At 41.7% G+C, this 16199-nt stretch overlaps 1 protein-coding gene across 4 annotated transcripts in view; it reads left to right on the forward strand.

The window, feature by feature from the left end:
• The window catches only part of ADAM12 (ADAM metallopeptidase domain 12), a 353132-nt gene that overhangs the window by 229858 nt on the left and 107075 nt on the right, over positions 1 to 16199 (forward strand). For all 4 annotated transcript variants that reach the window (XM_073354062.1, XM_073354060.1, XM_073354063.1 and 1 more), the window contains 2 exons: positions 1799 to 1877; positions 7231 to 7307. In XM_073354062.1, coding sequence (XP_073210163.1) covers positions 1799 to 1877; positions 7231 to 7307 — 156 coding nt within the window. The remainder of the gene's footprint in view (positions 1 to 1798; positions 1878 to 7230; positions 7308 to 16199) is intronic.

The following is a 16199-nucleotide window of genomic DNA, read 5'->3' on the forward strand; positions in this document are numbered from 1 at the left end:
TGAAAAGTGAACTGCCCAAATAGCTTTTATTTTACATTAGAAACTTATTTCCATAGCAGTGAATTTCTTGTTCCCCTTTGTTTACTTGGGTAAATTATAAAGGTGTTGTCTGAGTCTCTAACAAATGGAGGCCCACCTCACAGACATCATATTCAGTAACGGTAGATTTTTCAAAAGTGCCAAAATGACTTAAAAGCTCAAGATTCAATAAAAATAAATGAGGCTTGTACCCTTATGTTGCTTAGGTACTTCTGATAAGTTGCTGTGGGGAAAAAAGAATCCCATTGTGAACATGTTCTCCTTTTGATGTATCCTTGCAAGTTATTGACTGCTGTGTGTGGTAATCCAGTTTATTAGGAGGAATTCTTTCATCTCCTCCTGGATTCTCTCAAACCCTTTCTATCAATCGAACAAGTTTGTTTATTTTACTCTCATGTAAACTAACCTTAGTGCCAGGAGATCATGTTGCTTTTGTCTAAAATAATCAATTATCCTACCATCACAGGAGGAGAGCCCTCTAATACTTTGGCTAGAAGGCACAGTGATGCCTTGATGAGTAAGTCACTTTATTATGGCATAAAATATACCCCTTCCATAGAACAGAGCTGCTTGCACCATGAAAAAATAATGACAATGTTGGGATGTGTTTATTACTTATTATTACAATTTTTAATCTTAAAGATAAAACCTTATCCTTAGGGAATCTCTGATGGCAGGAGCTGAATAGTGTTAGAAAGTAGGTGTCTCTGAATTTCAAAGACAGCTGATATTGCCCTGGCACTAGAGTAGCAATGGTCAGTGATGCTAAGCTTAATACTGTCAGTTGCTGTATAATCACAAGATGCTTCAGTTGTTACGTTCTGGAATGTAACAAAAATTAAATGGGCACTGACAGAGCCCAGGAGATACAAACATATAATCCTCTTCCCCTACCTGCTTGAAATATTTGAAGTTTGAAGGTTTGTGCTCCTTGAAGTTGTGGGGTAAAATTTTCAGAAGAACTCGTCATTGGCCTGACTCTGCTCCGGTTGAATCCAATGAGAGTACCATTGACTTCTCAGGGAGCAGAATTACACTAGAGCTGAGCATTCTTGAAAATCCCACTGATGATATTCCAGTGACCTCATTTCTCCCACCTCCCTGTTACCCAAATACACCAGGCCAATAAATCCATGGTATTTTTCAAAACCAATGTTTTACATTTTTGTGAGCATGTAAATGTGGCAGCAGTGGCTAGCCAGTGGCTGATGTACACAGTGCATTAGACAGCAAAGTGATGGATAGAATGTGGGACACATTACCTTTTTTCCACTGTGTGTCATTTTTTCAGCAATTTTACCATGACTGAATTACTTTTAAAATATTCCAAACGTCTAGATTTCCAGTTTGATTGGAAAGATACTAAAAATGACATGAGGGGTTCAATATTGAGCTATGCTTATTTTTAATCTTCATTTGGAAGAAAGGACATCTAGCAGCTTGTAGTAAATATCAATCACAACAAAGACTTTTTATTATTAATGGAGGAACTTTTTATGTTCCAGCCTACTAACCTACTAGGTTTCTTTGCTGTTTCGAGTGATTACCCGTCACATTTTTTTCCTAATCTCGTGCACAGTTCTGCACTAGTTCATGCTCTAGTCACGGTGACCTATTATGAGGCTTTCTGTTTCCAGGCTTGTTAATTTTAAACTTCTTATTCTATCTCAAATGGAACCATGGAAGAACAAAAGTCATGATTATTTGATCTTAATATGACAGATGTGTCATTTTGTTTTGTTTTGTTTTGTTTTTTCAGAGGCCTCTTAGCTGATAGCTTCACAGAAACGCACTATTTGAAAGATGGCACTGATGTCATTGTCACACGCAATTACACGGTAAGGTTTGTGTCTTGGGGAATAGATGATGCTTCATCATTAAAACACCCACCACGGGAGAGTTGCCAGGATAGGGGGGTGAAATAAAATAGCTAGCTGGGTATTCTTTTTAGAGTGTTGTCGTTGGCAACTGCTTGTCCCTGTGTACCTAAGCAAGAATTTTGAGGGGGAAATTTTCAAAGTGAGGCGTGGGGAGTTTCACCAATGACTGTCATTGAAGCCTTAAGATTTTTGCTGTTAAAGCCTTACACAGCTCTTTGAAAATGCACTTGTTAGAGTTTTCTAGTAGGCCACAAACAGCCATTGTTGCACAAATGAGGAGTGAAGGCCTGATTGAATTAAAAAGAAAGCCCTAAAAAGCTGGCTTCCGCAGGCCAGTGCCGAAGGTCACATAAAGGCATTCCAAGGTCTGCGTGGGTTTCCACAATGCAAAAGAAAGATGTATCTTTTATTTTTTGTTTTTATTGAATCAGGCCTTAAGATATTTACAAAAAATATATCTGGCTAACTTGCTCTTCATTAAAATTAGCACAAAATGCCCTTTTTTCTCTTTTAAAAAATGCATTTTATAAATAAAGTACTGTTTTAAGGCACTCAAAATTTTGTCCTCTGATGGAAAATATGAATTCCTTAATTAAAAACAGTGCAGCAATTGATTTTAATTATGAAGTTTATCTTTTATCTGGCTTAGTAGATCCAGCTCAGATGGACTATTTCTTCATTTATTGTATAACATCAATAGCTATCCCATGAGCTAACTTTATTAAAGGAGGGCTGTACAGTCTGTGCTATAAGTAAACAGCGAAAAGGCAAGTAAATGAAAAATTTCAAAATGGTTTTAAAATTCTTAATATTCAAATGAGGAAAGAATATACAACTTTTTGTGGTTCACTATTGAAGCAAACTAATCTCAGCTATGTGTACGGCTGACTGTAGAAAGTTTCCTCTTTACAAATACATTTGAAAGAAAAGTTTTAAGTAGGCAATGTACTTTGGTACAGTGATGATGGCAGAAAGACCCTAAATAAATAGTACTAACGGTGCAGTTTGCTGCCAAAAATAGTTTGAAGAGACCAGTACAACACATTTTTGATCAAGAGCAACTGCAATATTGTTTAAAAGAAATGTCTTCCTGAGGTTCTATAATTTGATTTTACATCTTTTTTCATTCAGTATTCCTAAAGTGCCTGAATGGTGCACTCTAAACTAAATCAAGTTACTGATTTATAGTTACCTGGCTGTGGAAATGAAATCAGGTTTTGGTCCCTGTGCTATTTGCAGGTCTGAGCATTTGCTTGGTGCAGATGTTGCTGTTGTATTCTCTTCACATTTAGACTAAAAACTAAATAGCCCCCCCCCCAAAATCTGTCAGTCTCAAAGTTAACCACTGCTTTATTAGTTAATGGTCTGCAATAAAGCCAGAGCACAGCTTTAAATACAACAAATCAGCTAACTGTAGTGACTATTCGTTTTTTGGGGGGGATCATCTATTTCATTCAGTAATTTAAAACAGCAAAAGTCTTTCTTTGGTGGGTGAAAAATTCTGTAACTCAGCTGAATTACTGAGCTAGAAACCAATTTTCCACCAGTCCAATCACAGGATATGATCTGATAGGTTTACCGTTTTCAATATTGAACTTAAAGGAACCTTACCTTCTTGCAGCATGTGGATCTTGAAGAAGTTATGAAATGAATAGACAAGTTCAAAGTTAATGAAATATCTAGTTGCATGCGTGGAGTGGGAAGGAGTAAGAACCTTTTCCATAATACACTCTTCGATAATGTCAGTTACACTTTAGGTGCAGGCTGTATGAGCCTGGGAATCATCATCCCCTTCCTCTTTCACCAGACACTTTCACAGACCAGGCAAGTCTACAGTTAAAAGGCTGCATCAGTGCCGCTGTAGCACTTTAATGAGGATGGTCTAAGCCAATGGGAGAGAGCTCTCCCATCAGCGCACTTAATCCATCTCCCCAAGTAGCTATGTTAATGGGAGAAGCTCTCCTGCTGACATAAGGCTGTCTACACAAAGGGTTAGGTCAGTATAACTACATCACTTGGGTGTGAAAATTCCACACCCCTGAGTGTGACATAGTTCTACCGATATAGGTCTGTAGTGTAGTCCAGGAGTTTGCTGCATACAGCTAGAGCACACAGATATCTGGCTTCCATGAGCAGCACTAGTTATAAATTGTGCTCCTGCCTGAGACTCCAGACTACTAACCCTTATGACTTTTAGTGGATGTTTATGTAACCAGGCTGTCTCAATGTCAAGCAGAAATATTGTGGCCATGCTTAACAGCTACATGCCCTTAGCTGTGAGAAAAGCAAACCTTTAGAGAGAATTCAGTGTGTGGAATTGCTCCCCTTTGTGATTTTCTTTCTCATCGGAGTGTTACTAGCACTTTACTGAGGCAGACAATGAAGACACACTAATAATAAGTTACTGACACACCATTTTTCTCATTGCTTTAACTATGGCAAACCATATAAATTCAGGTTTCAGAGTGGTAGCCATGTTAGTCTGTATCAGCAAAAACAATGAGGAGTCCTTATGGCACCTTAGAGACTAACAAATTTATTCGGGCATAAGCTTTCGTGGGCTAGAACCCACTTCTTCAGATGCACAGAGTGGAAAATACAGGAGCAGGTATAAATACATGAAAAGATGGGAGTTGCCTTACCAAGTGTGAGGTCAGTCTAACGAGACAATTCAATTAACAGTAGGATACCAAGGGAGGAAAAATAACTTTTTTGTAGTGGTAATCAATGGAGATATGCTGGTGTAAAGCCAGTGTGAGAGGAGGATAAGGCCCTATATCCTTCAGCACTTTCAGCAGAAGAATATAACTTTCTTTTCTACTCAAGAAAGTAATTGGTTTATAACCCATGGAAAAGAAGCCCTTGAGGAATTCCACCATGATTTCAACAATTTCCATCCCACCATCAACCTCAGCCTAGACCAATCCACACAAGCGGTCCATTTCCTGAACACTACTGTGCTAATAAGCAATGGTCACATAAACACCACCATATACTGGAAAACCTACTGACCGCTATACTTACCTACATGCCTCCAGCTTCCATCCAGGACACACCACATGATCCATTGTCTACAGCCAAGCTCTAAGATACAACCGCATGTGCTCCGATCCCTCAGACAGAGACAAACCCCTACAGGATCTCTATCAAGCATTCTTAAAACTACAATACCCACCTGGTGAAGTGAAGAAACAGATTGACAGAGCCAGAAGGGTACCCAGAAGTCACCTACTACAAGACAGGTCCAACAAAGAAAATAACAGAACATCACTAGCCGTCATCTACACCCCCCCAACTAAAACCTCTCCAGTGCATCATCAAGGATCTACAACCTATCCTGAAGGATGATCCTTCACTCTCACAGACCTTGGGAGACAGGCCAGTCCTCACTTACAGACAGCCCCCCAACCTAAAGCAAATACTCACCAGCAACTACACACCACACAACAAAAACACCAACTCAGGAACCAAACTCTGCAACAAAGCCCGATGCCAACTCTGTCCACATATCTATTCAAGGGACACCATCATAGGACCTAACCACATCAGCCACACCATCAGGGGCTCATTCACCTGCACATCTACCAATGTGATATATACCATCATGTGCCAGCAGTGCCCTTCTGCCATGTACATTGGCCAAACCGGACAGTCTCTACGCAATAGAATAAATGGACACAAATCTGACATCAGGAATTATAACATTAAAAAAACAGTCGGAGAACACTTCAATCTCCCAGGACACCATCACATTAGGCCTGAATAAAGACTGGGAGTGGTTAGGTCATTACAAACCTAAACCTAATTTCCCCCATACTAATTTTCCCCTACTGTTACTCACACCTTCTTGTCAATTATTTGCAATGGTCCACTCTCATTGCCACTACAAAAGTTATTTTTCCTCCCTTGGTATCCTACTGTTAATTGAATTGTCTCTTTAGACTGACCTCACACTTGGTAAGGCAACTCCCATCTTTTCATGTATTTATACCTGCTCCTGTATTTTCCACTCCATGCATCTGATGAAGTGGGTTCTAGCCCACGAAAACTTATGCCCAAATAAATTTGTTAGTCTCTAAGGTGCCACAAGGACTCCTCTTTGTTTTTGCATATAAATTCAATTCAGATTATAACCCACTGTTCTGAATTTTGTTACATTCTCACGTTAAAAAAAATGCTCCAAATAAATATTTTCTTATGAGGGAAACTAGTTTGCTTAGGATTCATATCTGAGCTATTTCATTTTACCCTGGTCTTTCTCTAGATTATTGCTTTCTCTAAGAAATCAAGGTGGGCTTTAGAAGTGTGCTGTGAGCGGCTGTGTAATTGAAAACCATTCCCTGACACTGAAAAGGTTAATTAATGCAGCTAGATGTGAATGAACCAAGTAATAAAAAGGCATAGTGAGATGACTGTCAGTTGAAACATGAGTGATAACTTTCTTTTGAACTAATAAGATAGCAACCTTTTAGAATAGTATTTTCAGCTTCCAGATAGCATTTAAAGGAGCTGTGAAAAAAAGAAATGCTGAACGTGACACAATCATTACTTTCCAGCCAGTCACATAATTGGGGATGTAGTATAACCTTTAGTCAACAATAAAATTAATGTTGATTGCAGCGAGAGTCAGTAGCTTTGTTGTGGTTGCCTTTTGCAAGCGGATGGATTATTAAAGAAATACAATAACCCAGCCACAAAATGAAAAAGGATTGTTGCCTTTCAAAATAGAATAAGACCCTCTTATTTTTGTTTGTTCGTAATAGTGTGCTGCTACCCGGCTAGTTCATTTAATAAAATGCTTCCTTTCCAACCCACTTTTCATTTGCTCTGTGAGTTTCTCAAGCCATAGATTTGAGAATAGTTTTAGTACATCTCACAGTATGCTTAATTACCTCCTATGAATTTACATCCTATTACTAAAGAAAACTTACATCTAAGCAAAATGTTGATGTCAATGTGATTTGTTCAGCTGCTTAATTTTATAAAATGCCCCATATCATAGCTTTCAGATAACATAATCAAGGAGAAAAAACTTGTCACATTTTAAATACACTCTTGATTGTCTTTTAGCAATTAGGGATGTCACAGGTACTTGTGTGGACTCCTTTGGTCCAACATTAAACCTTGAGAATGCTCATTACAATATTTCATGGAGGCAGAATGATTGCTATCAGTGGGATACTGGATGCTGTCGCCTGAAATCAGATGAGGTTTTTAGATAGAAATTAAGGGAGAACCTTATAAAAACGAGGCACTAAATAGAATTTATGATTACCTAAATGTTTGCTCCTTCCTTCCTTTTTGCAATTAGGGTCACTGCTATTACCATGGTACTGTGCAAGGGTATCCTGATTCTGCAGTCAGTCTCAGTACCTGCTCTGGACTTAGGTAAGTGAGCTTTCCCAAGACATCTTGGACATCTAAAAACACATATAATCACTACAATCAAATCCCATGCTTCAAGGCTTCAGTTGGTTGCCTGCAGGAGTCAAGAAGGATTTTTCCCCCCAATAAATAATTGGCTAGATGTATTCTGGATTGATGTTTTTTCTATCTTCCTCTGAAATACCAAAGCTAGGCCAAACCTGGAGTTGCGACACCAGACAGGGTGGACCAGTGTTCTGAGGTGGTAACAAAAATCCTTTTTCTAGATGCTTGATTGGTGTGTCTTGCTCAGGGTCATACTGCGCTCTAGATTTGGGGTAAAGAATTTTCCTCCAGATCACATTTGGAGGGACCTTGGAGTTTGGTCTCTTGGCACCTGAGTCTCTCCTGTTCTCTGGCTGTGGCAGACAGTTTAGTCCTTGATGACTGACGTGCTGTTGTCTCTAACTAGAGTCTCTGAGCTCAATATATGGGAATGTGATTGAAATTTAGTGGCCTGTGATGTACAGAAGGTCATGGTTTGTGCATGATTTGTGCAACCCAAATATTAAAGCTGAACGTGGGGACTGGGAATGAGAATTCATAGAATTTAAGACGAGGAGGGATCATTAGATCATATAGTCCGACCTCCTGTATATCTTAGACCAGGGGTGGCCAACCTGTGGCTCCGGAGCCACATCCAGCTCTTCAGAAGTTCATATGCAGATCCTTGTATAGGCACCAACTCCGGGGCTGGAGCTACAGGTGCCAACTTTCCAATGTGCCGAGGAGGTGCTCACTGCTCAACCTCTGGTCCTGCCACAGACCCTGCCCCCACTCCACCCCTTCCCGCTGCCTCCCCTGAGCCTGCTGTGCCCTCACTCCTCCCCCTACCCCCACAGCCTCCTGCACGCCATGAAACAGCTGTTGGGGAGGGAAGAGGAGGCGCTCATTGGCGGGGCTGCTGGTGGGTGGGAGGCGCTGTGAGCAGTGGGGGAGCTGATGCAGGGCTGCTGACATATTACTGTGGCTCTTTGGCAATGTACATTGGTAAATTCTGGCTCCTTCTCAAGCTCAGGTTGGTCACCCCGTCTTCGACCATTACATTTCACCCAGTTATCCCTGTATTGAGCCCAATAACTTGGTTTTGGTAAAAGCATATTAACAGGAAAGGCATACTGACATGATTTGAAGACATTAGGAGATGGATAATCCACCACTTCCCTTGGTGATTTATTCCAATGGTTACATACCTTCCTTTAAAAAATAAAAAAGCCTTATTTCTACTTTGAATTTGTCTGTATTCGGCTTCCAGCCATTGTTTCTTCTTCAGGTGATGGCCTCTATTTGTATTCTACTGTGGGTGCACATACACCCCATGCACCAGAGACTGGAAGATTTTTGCTAGCGGTTCTGTTGGTCTGTGCCTTTGTCTTTCTCCTCTTCATGCTCCAAACCAAGGGTATAAGGGGTGATGCAGACTGACTGATTCTACAGTTCCTTTCTACCACCCATGGTCCAAGATGGAATCCTTCAGTGTCCACAGTGTTTGCTACAGCAGCATTTGCTTTATTCAGTAATTACCTGTAAATAATTGTCTATAGTCTTTAGATAGTTGTAGATGGCATCTTAGTTCTTAGTTTAGCTTAGTTAGTTAGTCATAATAGATGAGGGAAATCTTCCTCCAGATACACCTCTAAAAAGAAGATTTGTTCACCAACACCATCTATGTCTGCACCCCAGTACAGGAGGCTAAGGAGGTCAAAAGAGGCATGGTGCCAGTCTCCAAGATCCTAAAAATAAGAGTGTTTTGAGGCTGCCACCACCCACAGGAGCAGGACCATCTCTGGTACCAACAAAGGAAAAGCATCATGCCCCCCTGCGCAGGCGGTACCACTGCACTCTGATAAGGACTCGTCAGCACCTAGAATTCTGGCCAGAGTGACTTTGCCTGTAAGCAAGAATAGGCATCCTCACTCCCCACAGCCCTTGTCTGGGGAGAAATACATTACACCTGAGGACATAATCATCCTTCCCAGATCCCAAGTCTGCCATCCTTTCAGATCCAATCATCTCAAGAGAGATCCTGACGCCAATGGTCCAAGGATGGCACAAGAGAGCACGTGAGCTGCTCTCTGGTACCTTCTGCCATTAGGGCATCACAAAGTCTGTACTGACAACAAAACCCATGGAATCAGAGCCTACTTTTTCCTCCTTAGCTGAATCAAATATTATCAAGACAGCATTACTGCTGAAAGAGGAGATCTAGCTGGATAGTGGATCCAGAGTCTCCTGGGGCTCCCCCCATGCAACCTCATAAGACAGTGTGCTAAACGTGGTACCAGTGGCACACAATGTCATCAAGACCAATCCAGCCACCTTTTGTTCCCACTTACCTGCCTTATTGGGGGTCATGGGACCCATACAAGAACTATTCCGAGTTAGTAAGATGTTTTTGAGAATCGTGTCATTCTTCTTCTCACAGGGAGGAGATGGAACCCCCACAGGAAATGGATGAGGAGTGAAGAACCAACATCAATGGAAACGCCTGCTCTGATGGGTCTGTTCTCATCTTCATCCCCTGATTAGAGAGTGGCACCAGCCTTGCCTTCTCCACCTGATGATTGCAAGCAATTCCAAGGCTTGCTAAAGAGGGTGGCAGATGTACTCCAGATTCCCCAGAGGAAGTGCAAGAGATATTTCATTAATTCCTGGGTATCCTACAGAGTGTGGGCCAGGAAGGTGGTGCTTCCCATTTTGCAGACTGCCAGCATGGTCTGGCATACCTCAGTTACATGCACTCCTATGCCAAAAAGTACAGAAAAGAAATACACTTCTACCCCAATATAACACGGTCCTTGGGAGCCAAAAAATCTTACCGCGCTATAGGTGAAACCGCATTATATCGAACTTGCTTTGGCCTCGAGCATTTCCGTTATTAATAGTCACTTCCCGCCCCCTGACTGACCCCTCAGAACCCCCGACCCATCCAAAAACCCCCACTCCCTGTCCCCTGACTGCCCCGACCCCTATCCACACCCCTGCCCCCTGACAGACCCCCCGGGATTCCCACATCCTATCCAACACCCCCGTCCTCTGACCGTCCCGCCCCCAGAACCTCTGAACCATCCAACCCCCCCTGCTTCCTGTCCCCTGACTGGCCCCGAGACCCTCTGCCCCTTATCCAACCCCTCAGCCCCGGCCCGGCACCCTTAATACGCCGCTCAGAGCAGCGTGTCGGAGTCAGACATGCTGACGTGCTGCTTTACCACGTTATATCCGAATTTGTGTTATATCGGGTCATGTTATATTGGGGTAGAGGTGTACTTCATACCAGACAAGAGAGCAGAGTTTTAATTCATACCCCTTTTCCTGAATTCCTCAGAAATCCAGGCTGCCACTGAAATAAACAGGCAATGTCATCCTTACAGAAGGGATGGATCTTGGAAGCTAAATATTTGGACCTATTTGGAATGAAGGTTTTTACAACAACCAGCCTGCAATTCCACATCAAACTGTCATGCATTAATGTCTAAATATGGTTTCATTCATTATTCCAAGTTCATGGAATTCACTGACAAACTCATGCAACAGGATTAAGTGCCATTCCAAGCATTTATTGAGATAGGTACAATGATTGCCAGATAATCCCTTCAAGCTTCACTTGACACAGCATCCTAGTCAATGGCTATGGCTTTTTTTCATGCATAGACTGTTGTGGCCTCAATCCTCTGGATTCCCCAGGGAAGTCCAATCTACAGTGAAGGACTTGCCCTTCTAAGGGAACAGCCTGTTCAGTGAGAATATGGATGATTCATTATGCACATTGGAGGACTCAAAGACAACCCTCCACTCCATGGGAATCTACATTCCACCAAGGAGGAAATTCTATAGACCACAGTCTCATAACCAACACCTCAACCCTTTTTCCATCAAAGGGGCTATGAACCACTACAAAAATGGCAGAGGATGCAGGGGAACAAGTACAATGTTCTCCTCTCTTCCTCCTTCAAACCCCAGCCTCGCACTAAGAAACACTTTCGAGAGATCTGAATCAAACCAGTTGCCAATCTAACTACCCAACATTCAGAAACCCAATTTGGTGACCATCTAGTTCATTTCTCCCAAGCCTAGCAAATGATAACAGAAAAATGGATCACTGATATCCTCTAAACTATAGCGTTCCTCTCTTCCACTCCAAAACCCCCAACTGCATCTGTCTTCAGGGACCACTCCCATGAGAGGATGCTCATTCAGAAAGTAGACTCCCTTCTTCAACAGGGACCCACAGAACTGGGACATCACCAACACTGGGGAGAGGGGTCTTACTCAGAATATTTCCTCATTCCCAAAAAGAAGGAAGAATGGAGACCCATCAATATCGCAGGCAGCTTGATGCCTTTATCTGCAAATTGAGGTACAGGACAGTAACCGTGGCATCAGTAATTCCCCCTCTGCAGCTGGTTCACAGCTCTTGACATGAAGGATGCCTGTATTCACATAGACATATACCCCACGCACAGAAGATTCCAGAGTTCACTGTAGGTTTCAACTATTGTCATTACAGAGTGTTCCCCTTTGGCCTCACAACAGTGCCAAGAATATTCACAGAGGTGTTATCAGTTGTGGTAGCCTATTTGCACTGCCACAGATCATCACTTTTCCCTTACTTCGAAGACTGGGTATTGCTAGGGAGCTCTCGTCAGGAGATTCTGACAGTGATCTCATCTCTGCTTAACCTTCTGTGCTTACTGGGACTTGGTGTAAACATAGAAAAGTCTGTTTTAGTTCCCATACGGACCATAGAGTTAATTGGGGCAACACTGGACTCTGTCAGTGTCAAAGCATACCTTCCTCAGATCAGATTCCAATCAACCATAGTATTCAGCTCCAGATGAGCCTGTTCAGTCTGTTCATTTGTCATCCTTCTAGGTCATATGACCCCCTGCACCTATGTTACTCCCTTTGCAAGACTTTGCTTCATTGCCTGCAAGCTTGGCTCCAGACGGTATACGTGCCAAGGAGACACAATATGGAAAAACTAGTCTCTCTCTCCCACAAATCTCTTGGGAGAACAGGGAGCAAGTGTGTGTGGGAGTTTTCTTCATTCCCCCCCCTCACCCCCCGAGAAGACATTGATCACAGACATCTCCTTGTTAGGATGGGGCACTCATCTAGATGAGCATACAATGAGAGGGACATGGAAAGTGGAGACTTTCCAAATGAGTTTCATTCTGCATGTTATGAGTTAACAAACACCCCTCCTCCCCAAGGTCTGAGAGTCCACTCTACTAGGGCCAAGACCCCATCAGTAGCCTCGCTTTGGGATGTTCTTCTCACTGAAAACTATAAGGCAGCAACCTGGGGTTCTGTCCATACCTGTAATAGACATTACACTCTGGTACAAGCTTCTCCAGCTGACGCACCTTTCAGCACAGCAGTACTCCAGTCATTGGTACCACAGAGATTCTTGCATCTTCTTTCTCAATTAATACTGCTTGTCAGTCACCCACAGTGGAAAACACATAGGGACTATCACTTGAAGGAGAAAGAAGGGTTCTTATAGTGTATGGTAACTGGAGTTCTTTGAGATATGTGGTCCCTATCTGTCTTCCACTATCTGCCCTCCTTCCCCTTTGTTTCTGATCCTTGATGCATGGTTCATGGTAGAGATGGAACTGAAGAGGCAGGTGGTCCACACCACCCTTTATACCCTTGGTTCGGCACATGAGGAGGAGAAGGGTGCAGGAACAGACCAACGGACACTGTTAGCAAAAAACTTCTGGTCTCAGGCACATAGAGGCAAGGCACGCCCAAAGTGGAATACAGATAGGGACCACACATGTTGAAGAACTGTAGTTACTGTAAAAAATAAATAACTTTTATTTCTTATTGTACCTTTCTCCACTAGATTAAAGATCCCTTTTAAACCTAGTATTTTCTCCCCATGAAGCACTTAATGCACTAATCCAGTCACCTCTCACTCTTCTTTTTGATAAGGTAAACAGGTTGAGTTCTTCAAGTCTCTCACTATAAGGCATTTTCTCTAGCCCATGAATAATTTTTCCAGTCCTTTCTCCAATTTTTCAAACATCCTTCTAAAAATACAGATACCAGATCTATACACAGTATTCCAGTATCAGTCTCATCCATAGAGCTGGCTGAAATTCAGGATTGCTGGTTTATGAGAAACGTTGACTTTTTGAAATTTGGTTCCTAGAAAACCTGAAAAAACTTCATTTCAGAAACACAGCCACATGGTGTTTCCTAAACAAAATATGCTCCCTGGACCAGAAGCTGCTGATTGAATTGACATACTTGTGAGGGGAAACTGACAAGAATTTCCGTTTGTCCATAGTTGCTGGGATTCCCAAATCTGTGACTCTAGGGCAGACTTGCGCTTGGAGCAGAAAGTGGTGAGGTTTGTGATGGTCCTTTGTTCCTGGGGGGACGGCGACTTTGTCTCAGAGCTTTAGATGATTTTGTTAGATATCCTGGGCCCAGACTTTGGAGTGCTTTGAAGATAAGGACCTAGACCTTGAACTCGATTCAAAATTCTCTGGTAATCCAGTGTAGGGAGCGGGTTCTCCATTGACAGCTATGTTTTGAGATCTGTCAGTTAGTCAGTTCTTAATCCATTTAATGTGTGCTTTATCGATATTGTACAATGCTATGTTTTTAATCAGAATGTCATGCAGTACTAAGTCAAAAACCTTACAAACGTATGATACTACATCTACACAGTTACTTCTGTCAACCAAACTTGTAATGTCCTCAGATAACAAAATCAGGTTTGTGTGACAAAAACTGTTTTCCATAAATGCATGTTCCTGCCCTTAATTCTCTTTTAATGGAGAATGCATATTCCCTGCAGCTGCATCAAGGGAGACATCAACAGGATAGTAGAATTTTGGGGAGTCTATATGATTGCCATTTTCCCATGGCAGTTGTGCCGAGGTGATGCTATATTTTATTCTGACAGTACACTGGTTGGCATCTATCAAACTGTGACAGAACCTGGTTGCCTTCCAGTCCTTGTTTCGCTGTGGAGTCCTCAAACATGTCCCCCTGGGGTAGTGAGCAATGGTATACACTAGCAATGACAAGAACTGCTGTACTGCTGTGAACTCCTACAGCTTCCAAGAGCCCAGTAGTTCTGAGAATTTGCTTCCTAATGTGGCTATGAAGCTCAATAAATTGTTGTGGTGAAAGATATACCATGTAGCAAGTAGTTTAGATGCTAATGTTAACACACACCAAAAAAAAAAAAAAAAGAGTGAGAGAGACACACGTCAAGAAAAAAATTAAATTAACCAATTTAATAATTTCTCAGTCAACTTTCAGAAAGGTACTGACTGATGGTAGTTTTTAAATACACCATAGACACAATTCAGGAACCAATTACCCTTCTTAGTCGGTCAATCACAGAATGGTATTTACTCACAGAGCAGTTCCAAATCACAGTAAGTAACTGTAAACTGGCTCTAGTGTTCTCCCTGGAAAACCAGTTTTCCTGTCAAATTTCCAGCTGTCTCAGACTTTTCTGAATTTGTTTAATTTATCTACGAACAGCATGACTATTTGAGCCTTTCCCTCCTCTGTTTTGCATTCTGTATGGTGGTGGTATTGTCAAGGCTTTTATATTATAGCCTTGGAGATCTTAGGAGCAGAGGAGGAAGAAAACAGAGTAAACAAGCAATTTGTTACCAAAATTCTTTTCCTTATTAAAAGGGCAACCTTGGCCATAGTTAGTAGGATTCCACTGTTGTCTTCCAGCAAGAAAACATTTTTTACGGGTGCTTTTCCATCTATCTGGCATTGCCACTAAATTTTATTCTAGTTAACCTATTACGTTTGTGGTATTTTAAAGAGCATTAGTCAAATATAAACCATTGTCATGGCAGGTAAAAAATAATTTAGTGCCCCTTAAATATTTTAAAGAATTGCATGATTACAGTGAGAGCAGTGCTAGGAGTCTACTGCAGCTAGGGAAAAATTGCCCTTTGTGGGGAAAATAAAAGATCATATTAGTCCTGCACTCCAGAGCTATTTACAAAGAAAAAATCTAACAAGAACAGTTCGGCTGTATGTTAAATGTGGTTTCTCTCTTTTCTCTGATTCATTCTCTCTTTCACTTTTGGTGAATTTTGTGCTCACAACTGACTGACAAACCTAATCCTCTCTTTGAGTCCAGTCATTGTTTCCCAGCTCCTTACACAGTCATTTATACCAGTACAAAGTGGATGTAAAGCCTTATCCAGTCAGAATAGAAACATTTTTCACTCAAATTGCACTGGTGCAAGTAACTACATACAGGGCAGGTTGGTGGTTAACGGGCCCCTTATTGGTGTAGCATCTTCTTTGCCAGGGCAGGCTTTCCCATTTCCCTGCTAATGTGGTTCAACCTTAGCATGCAGGGAGAACATCTAGGGTGAGGATATATCTCAATATCCATTTAACCGCTGCATTCTCTCTTGGGACTGGCCATATGAGTGCCCATGAGTGATAGCGGTTTTGTGATAAGAACACCTGTTGACTTAGACCCCAAAACTCATTTCACAGCCTGGTAACAGATAATAACTTTGTCAGTATCTGAGCTTGAACAGAAACATACAGTTGAAAGACTACATATTGCAATATCAGTTCCCTGAACCATCCACTTCCCCTCATTAAGATAAGTTAGGAATAAAAGGCCAGATGATGCAAAATACTAAGGGCCTGCTGTGAAGTCGTAAGGGCACTGAGTACCTCACAGATTTGGGCCCACCATTCACACAATACCTCTCTCACAAAAACATTTTTAATAATCTCTTTAGTCAGAAACGTTAAAATGCATATTATTAATATGAATGTTTTACTAGTATGCACAAAAAATAGTTTAAAACAGTACAGGAAATTCAGAGCTAAAGCAACCAC

The sequence above is a fragment of the Lepidochelys kempii genome, chromosome 7 (assembly GCF_965140265.1).
Source record: "Lepidochelys kempii isolate rLepKem1 chromosome 7, rLepKem1.hap2, whole genome shotgun sequence".
Taxonomy (NCBI): domain Eukaryota; kingdom Metazoa; phylum Chordata; order Testudines; family Cheloniidae; genus Lepidochelys; species Lepidochelys kempii.